General features: G+C 43.9%; 1 protein-coding gene across 13 annotated transcripts in view; it reads left to right on the forward strand.

Moving 5' to 3' along the window:
• Positions 1–11,485, forward strand: part of ZMYM3 (zinc finger MYM-type containing 3) — a 677,821-nt gene extending 666,336 nt beyond the window's left edge. For all 13 annotated transcript variants that reach the window (XM_033945153.1, XM_033945158.1, XM_033945160.1 and 10 more), the window contains one exon: positions 9,421–11,485. In XM_033945153.1, the coding sequence (XP_033801044.1) occupies positions 9,421–9,619 (199 nt within the window). In that variant the 3' untranslated portion in view covers positions 9,620–11,485. The remainder of the gene's footprint in view (positions 1–9,420) is intronic.
• The last annotated feature ends 1,632 nt before the right edge of the window (positions 11,486–13,117 follow it).

Consider the following 13,117-nt stretch of genomic DNA (forward strand, 5'->3'; position numbering starts at 1 on the left):
CCAATATCTTCAGACGATACACAAGTGCCATGTCATAGACTCAAACAAACTGAATTCCCCAGGGCAATTGGACCCTGCGAGAGAAGAGATAGAAGAAATAGCAGTTTGAGACACTTGTCCCTCTGTAGCCTATCTAGATCCATAAGAACATAAGAATTGCCGCTGCTGGGTCAGACCAGTGGTCCATTATGCCCAGCAGTCCGCTCACACGGCGGCCCTCTGGTCAAAGACCAGTGCCCTAACTGAGATTAGCCCTACCTGTGTACGTTCTGGTTCAGCAGGAACTTGTCTAACTTTGTCTTGAATCCATGGAGGGGAGTTTTCCCCTATGACAGACTCCGGAAGAGCGTTCCAGTTTTCTACCACTCTCTGGGTGAAGAAGAACTTGTTTATGTTCGCACGGAATCTATCCCCTTTCAATTTTAGAGAGTGCCTTCTCGTTCTCCCTACCTTGGAGAGGGTGAACAACCTGTCCTTATCTACTAAGTCTATTCCCTTCAATACCTTGAATGTTTCAATCATGTCCCCTCTCAATCTCCTCTGTTCGAGGGAGAAGAGGCCCAGTTTCTCTAATCTTTCGCTATAAGGCAACTCCTCCAGCCCCTTAACCACCTTAGTCGTTCTTCTCTGGACCCTTTCGAGTAGTACCATGTCCTTCATGTACAGCGACCAGTGCTTGACGCAGTACTACAGTTGATGCGACCAATCTGGAGCAACTCTAATTACCAACTCTGGGTGGATCGTTATTCTTTGAATGACCTGGCCTATCAATGGCCAAGGGAGAAACCTATACAACAGCCCTTTCTCTGGCTGATGTTGTACTAAAGCACCCATGCTGGCGCTTCTTGGTTCAAACTTCAACTGCATAACTGAGAAATTTTTTTGTTGGCTATTGACACCAACAGGGCGAACATCAAATGCCCACAGGCCTTCCAGGCCAACTACTATTCCTTCGAGTCTCAGGGCTTCCAGCTGGGATAGACAGCCTGCACATTGTCCATTCCCGCTACATGTGCTGTTGATAGAGCCTGTATGTTGCTTCTGCCCAGTGAAATAACAACTGGGCCTGCAGACTCCACAGAGCACACTTGGTGACTACCTGGCTGCTGATGTATGCCCCAGCTGTGGCATTGTCCGAGAGAACCCTGACTGCTTTGCCTTCTAGGGTGTTCTCTAATGACTGCAGTGCTAGATGAAGGCCTAACTTCAGTCTGTTGACAGACTATTTCATCATAGAGGGCAACAATCTGCCCTGAATGGATAACCCTTGAAATGACCCCCCCCTCCCCCCTGGCTTTAAAGACTGGCATCTGTCATCAGGATTACCCAAGAGTATATGTGTAAGGCAAGCCTTTGGACATCGACTCTGGCTGGAGCCACCAAATCAAACTGTGATGCACCTCTGCCATCCAGGTCAACAGCATCTGAAGAGAATCCATCTGCAGTGATCAGCAAGACAATAGCATGTCCTGGAAAGGGCAAAGATAAGGGAAAGAATATCTATAGTCACCTCTCTCAACGTCAGCACCTATAGATAGTGCCGAGCCATAGGAGCTTGCCTTGCCAGGATCTCCAAGATCCAGCATCTTAGCTTCAGTTTGTGTGGCTCTGGAAGAAAAACACAGCCTTCTACCGTGTTGAAACGGATCCCCAAGTACCCTAGGGATTGTGTTGGCTTCAGGTGGGTCATCTGCATTGGATAATCCAGCCCAGGTCCTGTAGCAGTTTCGCAACTGATGCCAGTGATTTCTTGCCATCTGTTTTGGACAAAGCTCTGATCAGTCAATCATCCCAACATGGATGCAGCTGGATCTTGCCTTGTGCAGGTGCTCTGTTGCAACTTACTAGCATCTTGGTAAAGCTGCGAGGTGCTGTTGTCAAACCAAATGGAAGCACCAAGAATTGGAGATGCCTCTCCAGCACGTGGAATCTTAGTAATTTCCTGTGAGCTGGAAATATGAGAATATGCAAGTAAGCATCTGTCAAATCCAGGAGAATTAGAAATTCCACCTGCACCACTGAAGCTATAACCGAACACATGGTCTCCATCTGGAATTAGGACACTTTTCAGTGCTGTATTAACTGAGCTCAGAATCAGGATTGGCCTACAGATGTCTGAGTCTTTCCTAGGCATGATAAAGTATATAGAGTATACCCGATTCCTCAGTTAGTATGGGTTCTATGACATGCATATCAATGAGCCGTTTTACTGTTGCTCGGACCTTGACTGCTTTCTCTGGCGGTCCTATTGAAGAGTTTACAAATAAGTTCAGTAGAGGACAAAGGAACTCTAGCTTGTAGCCCTCTTGAATGATGTCCGGTACCCAGGGGTCCAAGCCAGTCCTCGCCCAGGCCTCTCAGTGAGCTTCCTCCTGTTCACAAGAGTTCTGAGACTGGGATGACATCATCGGGACTTCCTGGAAACTGCTTCTGGGGAATCTGAGGGTTGAGCTCACCTGGAATCTCGAAAGCCCTGTCAAGAGCCATGAAATAATCTCTTGAGCATTGGACCTCAAAGAGAAGTGACCAAAAAACCATGACTCATCTCTACTGGGGCAGGTGGTCTACTGTCTGGCAAAGACTTACGATGATGAACTGCCATACTGGCCATTAGATAATCCAGCCCTTCGCTAAGGAACATTTGTCCTTTGAAAGGTAGCCTGCACAACATAGTTTTGGAAGCAGAATCTCCCACCCTTTGCCTGAACCAGAGCATTCTACAGGCGGATATAGAATAAGCAGAGTCCTTGCTCATGTCCCTGAACATGTCATATTGAGCATCTTCTACATAATCCACCCCCTAAAATTAACAACTGGGGATAAGCATCCTCCTCCTCCTCTGAATGGAGCCTGATGCAATATAGTATAGCAGGCACATGAAATAAAGGAAACCGTTGCAGTTGCCTATAGCCTCAAGGACAAGGCCTCCACTGGACCCTCCTAAGCCTCCAGTGTTCTGTTAGCATCATTGAAATGTCAGAATGCGAAGGAAAACAAGGTGGTTTGAGGCATAGAGCTGTTCATGATAGAGCACAGAACAGCAGAGGTTTGCAGGATTTAGCTTCAATACCCACAAGGATGCTGTGATGATTTCCAGCAAAATTGCTGGTTTAGATAGGCTGTTGGGTCTTCCTATTGGTCCAGGGGTAGCCCTAGCCTGAGGCCCTGAGACTTCCAAAACTGATTTATTTTAAGGGAGTAAAAGCATTGAATGCAATCCTCAGTCATCCCAGTTTTTCTTCGACAGGACCTCCAATTCCAGCAGTTGAACCTTCCAAGTTGGCATTGCACTCTGTGAGGGTAAAGCCCCATGAGCAATAGCTGGTGTGACCCCAAAGGGTGCAGCTATACCTCCAATAAGTCATATAGGCCAGTGTTTCTCAACACACAGTATGATATACAGGCTGCTTGTTGGGGGTATGCAGCATAGCCGCTGCAGAGAATATTCCCTGCCCACTCCGTCAAAACTATGCTGCCACCACCACCAGGGATCCCTCCTTGCTGCCCGTCCCACACGTTGAAGCCGCTGCTGGGGATCCCTGCCCATCCTCCCCCTCTCCTCCCTCCTGAAGCCAACCCACAGGGCTTCACTCCGATGTCAGAGCTGACATCAGAGAAAAGCCTTCCGGGGGGGGGGGTTCCCAGTTACCACCTTGCTGCACTCGCTCCTTCTGCCTTCAGCAGCTTGATGGGGGGACGCGTAGAAGGCAGTGGTTCACATGCTGCACATAGCTGACCCGGAAACCTTCTTTCCAACATCAGAGCTGACGACAGAGGGAAGGCTTGTGGGTCAGCCAAGTGCAGCATGTGAATTACTGCCTGCGCGTTTCCCCAACAAGCCACTGAAGGCAGATGGAGTGACTGTAGCTCGAACAAGTAAGGGGATATGATCTTTCTGGGACAAAGGGAGAAAGGAGTGGGGGCTGGAGCACTTTGGGGCATTCGAGGGGCACGATTCTGGATCAACGGCTGGAAGGAGGGGTAGGGGGTACGAACTCAACTCGGAAGGGAGGTGGTATAAACATGGGACACAGAAGGGAAGGAGGAAGGGGGCACTAACTTGGGACATAGGAGGGAGGGAATAGAAAGGGAGACTTATTAAAGAGTGTGTGAGAGAGGGAAAGAGATGGTGCACATGGAGAAAGGAAGAAAGAGGAAAATCGGGCAGAGAGAGGTAGAGATGCATTTGGAAGAGAAGGATGAGAGGGAGAAATGTTGGATGTGGTGGTGGAGAGGGAACAGGGACAGATTGAAGGGGATGCAAGGGGGAGGAATATTGGACATAGTGGTGGAGGGAGAGATGTGGCATGATGCTGGAAAGGGGTGATAGAAGGAGAAATGGGCATGGGGTTGGTGGGCAGTGGTGAGAAATGTTTGATTCATGGAGGGACAGAGAGAGAGATGTTTGGGGAAAGGAATGAGATCCGGAGGAGAGGAAGCGTGCAGGAGGCAGAAAAAAAGAAATATTGGATGCACAGTCAGAAGGAAGTGCAACCAGAGACTCATGAAATCACCAGCCAACCAAAGGAAGGAAAAATGATTTTATTTTCAATTTAGTGATCGAAATATGTCCATTTTGAGAATTTATATCTGCTGTCTATTTTGCACTATATTTTTCTGTTTTTCTATAGTTGTTACTGAAGTGACATTGCATATTTTAAAGTCATCTGTCTTGACTTCTTTGGGAAAAAACCCTAAATATAAATAATTAACATTTTCTCTGCATAGAGTGCACTTTGGTTTTTTTAAAAATTTGTGGTTACCATTATGTATGGATATATTAATAAGATTATATTGTGTGTATATTAAAAATGGATGGAAGAAATTGCATTATAATTAGTATTATTATTATGGGGGTGGGGTCAGGGGTGGAGCCTTGGCAGAGATTGGGCGGGGGTACTCGTTGATATTTGTTAGGCTTAGGGGGTACTTGGCTTGAAGAAGTTGAGAAACGCTGATATAGGCCTCAAACATAATACAAACAAAATCATGGGTAAAAGCCCTGAACAGGATGCCCCAAGGATGTCTGCAGGAACTCTCCCTGTCTCCTCATGGGTTCAGAGGCGTTAGTGCATCTGCATCACATTAAAGACGCCAAGTCGCTATTCGAGGGCTCTAGGAGGGATTTTTGACCCCCAGAATGAACCATCTGTTACTGCATTGCCCTAGAGGGGCCAGAGGAGACTTAAGGCCAGTGCTCCCATCCCCTTTTCATATGCTCTGCAGCACGTGAAACAGGGATTCTCCTTATCCGACCATGCAGCACAAATCTGGCATGAAACAGGGATTTAACAGCCTGAGGAGCCCACCTCAATCAATTGTAATATAAATCAAGGCGTTTTTGAGGTAGATAGAGGCTTTTAAATTCAAATCGGGAAATCTAAGATGGCCACTGTTTCAACATTTTGTCAACAGAAGGTGGCTCGGGAGAGCTGAATAAAAGTTCATAGAATTCAGGGAAGGGATTTTTGGAGACAGGAAACCTTATACAAGTCCCAGAAACCCCCAAAACTCCCATTAGAGTCACCCCCTCCCCAATGTATGCCATAGATAGCAATAAACTATACTCACAGTTCTTTCAGTACTGTGCATGCCTCAGTTGAATCAGCAGCTGGGGTATGGAGAAGAGAACTGCCTCAGACAAGTCTTTCATGCTATGGCCACACCTCAAATACTGTGTGCAGTTCTGGTTGCCATATCTCAAAAAAGATATAGCAGCATTAGAAAAGTTACAGAGAAGGGTGTTGAAAATGAAAAAAAGGATGGGATGACTTCCCTATAAGGAAAGGCTAAAGCGGCTAGGGCTCTTCAGGTTGGAGAAGACAGCTTAGGGATGATATGATAGAGGTCTATAAAATGAGTTGAGTGGAAAGGTTAGATTTGAATCGCTTGCTCACCCTTTAGGACTAGGGAGTATGCGATGAGGCTACTAAGTAGTAGATTTAAAACAAACCGGAGAAAATATTTCTTCACACATGTATTTAAACTGGAATTTCTTGCCAGAGAATGTGAAATCAGTTAGCTTAACAGGGTTTTAAAAAAGGTTTTGATAATTTCCTAAAAGAGAAGTCCATAGGCCATTATTGAGATGGCTTGGGGAAACCCACTGCTTATTCCTAGGATAAGCAGCATAAAATCTGTTTCACTACTTGGAATCCAGCTAGGTTCTTGGGACCAGGGTTGGCCTCTGTTGGAAACAGGATACTGGGCTTGATGGACCTCCGGTCTGTCCCAGTATGGCAATTCTTATGTTCTTAAGCATGTAAAAATAATACAGATGCTTGTTTCTTTGGGCTGCCAGTCAGACCCTGAGAGAGTCTGAGACCCCAGACCCCCACAGCTCCACACATGTTTTTGGCGGAGGTACAACTGGCACCCGATAAAGTCCTCAGAACTGACATGGGGGCCACACAAACTGTACTCAATATCCGATAACAACCAGAAGCAAGCCTTCCTACCAGGAAAATGATCCCTGAGCCACCAAAATTATTAAAGCTGGCTGGCCAGAAGGTGGATAGGGCTCTTTGTTTGTCAATGAAAGAGTGCAATTGATTGAGTACTGCTTTTTCCAGAATCTTGGAGATAAAAGGATAGGTTTGAGGCTGGTCTAAAGTTGTTGTCCACGCTAGGATCGAGAGTGGTTTTTTTTTAGCATTGATCTGATGATTCCTGACTTCCAGTTTGTGGGCACTGATCCTGATTGCAGAGAGGCGTTGATGAGAGGAAGGGTGGAGTTAACAAAGGCGTCTTTTGCAAATATTAAGAGGTGTGGTGGTCAAGGGTCTAAGATGGAGCCAGAGGGGCGAATAGAGACAAATATCTTGATGAGGTTATCATGGGAGACCGTTTTGAAGTGAGTTAAGTTTTCATTTGTAGGGTATTATGTCTGGGTTGTTGGGGGACGTTGGTAGTGTGATGGAGCCAAGATGAGACCATATTTTGGTTACTTTGTCTGTGAAGTAATCTGAGTGTATTTTGCTGTCAGGTTCGGGTTTTCAGTAGTTGTTGGGAGTAGTATATCTTTTTGGCGCCTTGGATAACTTGTTTATATTATTTATGCAGATTCTTTCAGTTGGACTTGTCGCTGTTAAGTCTGGATTTGTACCATTTCCTTTTCACTTGTCTTTAGTTCTCTTTTCTTGATTCTTAGGTTGTTGGTAAACCAGGGGGAGGAGAGTTTGAGGGGCTGGTATTTGATAACTTTGATTGGAGCTAAGTCTTCATAGAGGACTTTTACCTCAGTATGCCGCTTTGTGGCCACCTATTCAATGGGTTAGGAATTTGGTTTTAGTGTATCTATTAGGTTGGAAAGGCCTGTGGAGAGATCCCTTAAGCTGATAGCATCATTGTTATGTATTATTTTGGCTTGGGTTTGCTTCCTGGTTGACAGTTGTTTCATTGTATAGGTGTGGTTGAAGGTAACTAGATGATTAGACCAAGGGTACTGGTTTGATGGTGCAGCTGGGAGTTTCTGCGGTGAGTGATGTATTTTTTTTGGATAAAGATTAAATCTAGGATGTGTAGAAACCTTTGCTGAAAGCTTAATTTCTATTATTGATTTTCACTTTTGGAGGATGATGTATAATATATAAATGCCATTTGCCTGTCCTTAGATGGTAGACAGATAGATTTGATTTTTCTTTTTAAAATACTGGTGACCATAATAATGTGGACTAGGACACGGTTGATTAATTGCCTTATACATGTTTTAATGTTCTCTATATGGAGTTTTTTCGTGGTCATTCATGAATATTTGTTATTAATGTATTGTAACAAATAATCAAATAAAGAAATTAAAAAATAAAAAAATCTAAGATGTGGCCTGCTGAGTGAGTTGGTGAGGGGAATATTTGATGGAAGCCTAGGTCTGATAGTGATGTGATGAAGTCTTCTGGGGATCTGGACTCGTTTGGGTAGTCTGTGAAGTTAAGTCCCCAAGTATGATAATCTGGTTGTAGGCGATGGCTACTTTGGCAAGGATGGATAATAAGTTATCTAAGACAGCCATTGGAGAGTGGGTTGTTCTGTCTATCAGGGCAATGGTGAGATCTCTGTTGTGACCTGTTGAGAAGATGAGGTATTCTAGTGCGTTTAGTGTGATGGTGTCTATTAGTTTTGGGTAGAGGTTGGATTTAATGATGGCAGCTACACCTCCTCCTCTAGCGTTGGTGTGTGAGCTAGCTAGCACTTGATATCCAGGTGGGCAAAACATACCAAGAGTGACTCCATTATTGTGTTTGAGCCAGGTTTCAGTAATTAGGAAGATGTCTCAATTGTTGTCTATGAGGAGATCGTTTAGAATGACATCTTTGTTCACAGATCTTGCATTTGCAAGGGCAGTTTTGATGTTTTGTGGTGGGGGGGGTAGGGATAGGTCTAAAGTTGTGGGGTCACTGTTAGTGGTTTGTTGCAGTATTCTTAGGATAAGCAGCATAAAATCTGTTTTACTCTTTGGGACTCTTTGGGATCTTGCCAGGTACTTGGGACCTGAATTGGCCACTGTTGGAAATAGGATACTGGGCTTGATGGACCTTCAGTTTGTTCCAGTTCTCATGATCTCATAAAGAGATGCGACTTGATATACTGCCATTTTCTGTGGTTATAATCAAAGCAGTTTACATATTTTAAGCATTTAGACATTTAATCCTTTATTGTGCCATTTTTTAGCCAGATTGTGATCCAGAAAAGGTCTTAGACTCCTATCTCATGACTCAGTTTCATAAGGAACCTCTCATGAGGGATTTTGTTAAATGCTAATCTAAATCTTATATTTGTGCGTCGCGCATACCTATACAGGCTCAAGGCGACATAAAGAGAGGAGAGGGAGGAGGATAGGTAAGAGAGTGGAAGTGGGTCGAGAAAGAAGAAATTAGGAGAGAAAGAAGAGATGCCTTCTGAAAAGGAGGAGAGTGTAGTGTAGTGGTTAGAGCTTCGGTCTCAGCAACCTGAGGTGGTAAGTTCAAATCCTGTGCTGCACCTTGTGATCCTGGGCAAGTCACTTAATCCTCCATTGCCCTAGGTACATTAGATAGACTGTGAGCCCACCAGGACAAATAGGGAAAACGCTTGAGTACCTGATTGTAAACTGCTTAGCCAAAAAGCATTATATAAATACTAAAATTTAAAAAAATAAAACATACTGTTATCAACCAACTCACCATTATACTCTTATTCAAAAAAGATCTAATAAAGTGATACGGCAAGACCTGCCTCGGTTGAATCCATGCGGACTCGTTCCCATAAAGTGTGTGTATATGGTCAGTAGCTTTGTTAGTTTTTTGGGGGGGAGTTGAGGGAAGAGGTATATAGCTCCAACCATTTTTCACTCTATATCTGTGATTCCCACTTCCTGTCTTCTCCTCTCTCTCATCTTCCAATAGGGTTCTGCCTCTTCTAATCTCTTTGTCTCTTTCTCTTTAGCCCTGAGAACCTCCGGAACCGGCATGATCTCTTCTATCTGCAGCCAGAACGGTCCTGCACTGCAGAATCTCCACTCTGGTATTCAGTGATCCCTATGGACAAGAGTACATTAGAGATCATGCTGAACCGTATCCTAGCTGTACGAGAGATCTATGAGGAGCCCCATCGAGGCCATGGCATGAGTGAAAATATGGATTGAGCTGCATGGTCAGGACTCCCTCTCAAACAGCCTTGTTTTCTCAGTTTTAAGATTGGAAAGAGTAAGGCCTTCTACTAGGAAGATCCACAAAAGAGATCCAGAGGCTGAAGCTTGGATACAGTGAAACTCAGTCATGTAAAACTGTTGGTGTACCACAGGATTAAGCCCACAGAACCATGAGCAGGAAAACAATTGACCAATGACTCTGAAATTCAACACGCAGGTCTCCTCAGTATGATCAGCTTGACCCTTCTCTCAGTGTTGCAAGTTCCCACCATATTATCAACTTTCCCCATCATCTGTCCATTAAAAGTACCTTTCTCCCACCTCTGCTAAAGGACTAAATGCTTTCTTGTATCCACCTGTCTGTGCAAGAAAAGACGCAAGATAATTCAGAGAGAGGGGAGACCTGTGTGTATACCATGAGATGACATTATTGAGCTCATAGAGAGAGGAGAAAAGTGCCAGTGCAGTTGGAGACATTAGCAGAAGCAGTGAAAGAGACCTCTGTGCAGAATGGCACATTTCTAGGATTCAGAAGTAAGAAGGGAGAAGCCTATGTGAGCAAGGAAGGGGATATTACAGGTATTTGAGAGAGGAGTATCCTATTTGCATAGGAGGGACATCACTGGGTTTGAAGAGAGGGGAGAGGCCTGCCCATACAGGGAGGGACATTAGGCTCTGAGAGTAGGAGACAAGAGGCCTATCTGTGCCAAAGTGGGTTTTACTCTCTTCTTATAAGTGTTGCATGCACAGCTCCCTGACACCAGTTTCCTTTTCCATTCTGTGCTGAGATGCACTGCTTAAACTCTTCCATTGGTGTGCTTTTCTGAAGCTCAGGGATGGACTTTTCAAGTGTTATTTTCCTCTCACTGAAGGGATCTGTTGCCAGGACCCAGCAACAATGTGATGGTCAGACTGATAACCAGAGATCAATGACCCTTTGCTGAGAAAGGCTTTGTGCTCATTGATTGCCCTTATTCCCCATTCTCAGTCCTAGCTGTAGGCAGTGGCAGACCTATGAACTGAGCTGTGTGTGAAGTATGAGAAGGTACTGGAAGCACCCCATCACAGTCAGACCTGCTGACCTCTCACCCTGTGCCTGAAAACAGTCATGCTCAGACTGGCTTGTGACAGCATCATAACTCAGAGCCTTTTGTTATGTTTCCTTTTCAACCTAAGAAAAGTTTCCAATATGCTCAAAAATAGAATTTATATTTTTAAACAGAATCGTTTAAACACTGCTGGGTTATTTTTGACAGTAATGGCACTTGCCCAAGAATATGAAAAGAGCATCTTCCTGGGGTATGAGCCATACTAGATGGGGTTTTAGGGCTCTGGCATATGCTACTTGCCCTTGTTAAGGAGAGAATAGTGAATATCGACAGTGGGCTGATGTGGAGAGAAAGGGGGGGGTTCTTTCTTCCTGCTGCTGTTGAGTATCTTCCAGCTATCCTGCACTCAGGCTGAAGAGATGAAGGACACTCATATGCACGCAAGGGAGTAGAGAGAGGGCTCACTGTAACACTCCTGTCACAGCCAGATTACCCATGGATTCCCAAGTACTTGTTAACTCTCACAGCTCCCTGCATACCTACATCATAATCTGGTGCCACCTCTGTTTGCTTTTGTTATGGATTTTTATTTTATTTTTGATAACTGTAAATTGGTTTAGCTCCTGTTTAAAACTGTATATAAAACTGTTTTAGGGCTTTTGCCCTACCCTGCTGTGACAATGGACTCTGCTTGCTGCAGGCACCTCTTTATGTGTTATCCATGGCAGGTGTCCTTGTTGTAGTTTTAAAAACAATGGTTGTGACTCAACCCTGTGTTTGTGAAAAAGCATTCACTGCAAATAAATACATTTAAAAACAGACATGTTCAATAATAAATTGTGAAGTGGAAGGAGAAGGGCTGAAGGCAGCATAATGAGATGGTTTAAACATGCAAAAGGTTGTCATCTAGGCAGAAATTGAAGGTGGTGGTACACCAGTGAACTGAACGGCTGCCTCAGAACCATCTCCATTGTTATCATCACAATCTCTATAGCTTATGACTGATATACAGACAGAAAAAGGGGCATAGGATAGTAAGAAGGGACTCGAACTCTCTGCTGAACAATACTGCTTGATTGAAAGAACATAAGAATAGCCTTACTGAGTCAGACCAATGGTTCATCAAGCCCAGTAGCCCGTCCTCACAGTGGCCAATCCAGGTCACCAATACCTGGCCAAAACCCAAAAAGTAGCAATATTCCATGCTACTGATCCAGGGCAAGCCGTGGCTTCCCCCATGTCTTTCTCAATAAAAAAAAAACTATGGACTTTTTCTCCAGGAAATTGTCCAAACCTTTCTTAAAATCAGCTATGCTATCTTCTCTTACCACAATCTCTGGCAACGTGTTCCAGAGCTTAACTATTCTCTGAGTGAAAAAAAAAATTTCCTCCTATTGGTTTTAAAAGTATTTCCCTGTAACTTCGAGTGTCCCCTAGTCTTTGTAATTTTTGATGGAGTGAAAAATCGATCCACTTGTACCCATTCTACTCCACTTAGGATTTTGTAGATTTCAATCATATTTCCACTTAGCTGTCTCTTTTCCAAGCTGAAGAACCCTAACCTTTTTAGTCTTTCCTCATACAAGAGGAGTTCCATTCTCTTTATCATCTTGGTCACTCTTCTTTGAACCTTTTCTAGTTCTACTATATCTTTCTTGAGATAAGGAGACCAGAATTGAATGCAATACTCGTGAGATTACACCATTGAACGATACATAGGCATTATAACATTCTTAGTTTTGTTTAACCATCCCTTTTTAAATAATTCCTAGCATCTTGTTTGCTTTATTGGCCGCCATCACACATTGGGCAGAAGGTTTCATCGTATTGTCTACAATGACACCCAGATCCTTTTCTTGGGCACTAAACCCCAAGGTGGACCCTAGCATCTGGTAATTGTGATTTGGGTTATTCTTCCCAATGTGTATCACTTTGCATTTATCCACATTAAATTTCATCTGCCACTTGAACACCCAGTCTTCAATCTCCTAAGGTCTGCCTGCAATTTTTCACAATTTTCATGCATTTTAACTATTTTGAACAGTTTAGTGTCATCTGCAAATTTAATCACCTCACTCGTCATTCCAATTTCCAGATCATTTATAAATAAGTTAAATAGCACTGGTCCCAGTACAGATCCCTGTGGCACTCCACTGTTTACTCTCATCATTGAGAAAAATTACCATTTAATCCTACCCTCTGTTTTCTATCCGATAACCAATTCCGAATCCACAACTGAACTTTGCCATCTATCCCATGACTCTTTAATTTTCTCAGGAGCCTCTCATGAGGAACTTTGTCAAAAGTTTTCTGGATATCTAGATACATTACATCAACCGGCTCGCCTTTATCCACATGTTTATTCACATCTTCAAAGAAGTCAAGTAAATTGATGAGGCAAGTCCTCCCTCGACTGAACCCATTTTATTTTTTATAATTATTT

Source organism: Geotrypetes seraphini, chromosome 5 (genome assembly GCF_902459505.1).
Source record: "Geotrypetes seraphini chromosome 5, aGeoSer1.1, whole genome shotgun sequence".
NCBI lineage: Eukaryota > Metazoa > Chordata > Amphibia > Gymnophiona > Dermophiidae > Geotrypetes > Geotrypetes seraphini.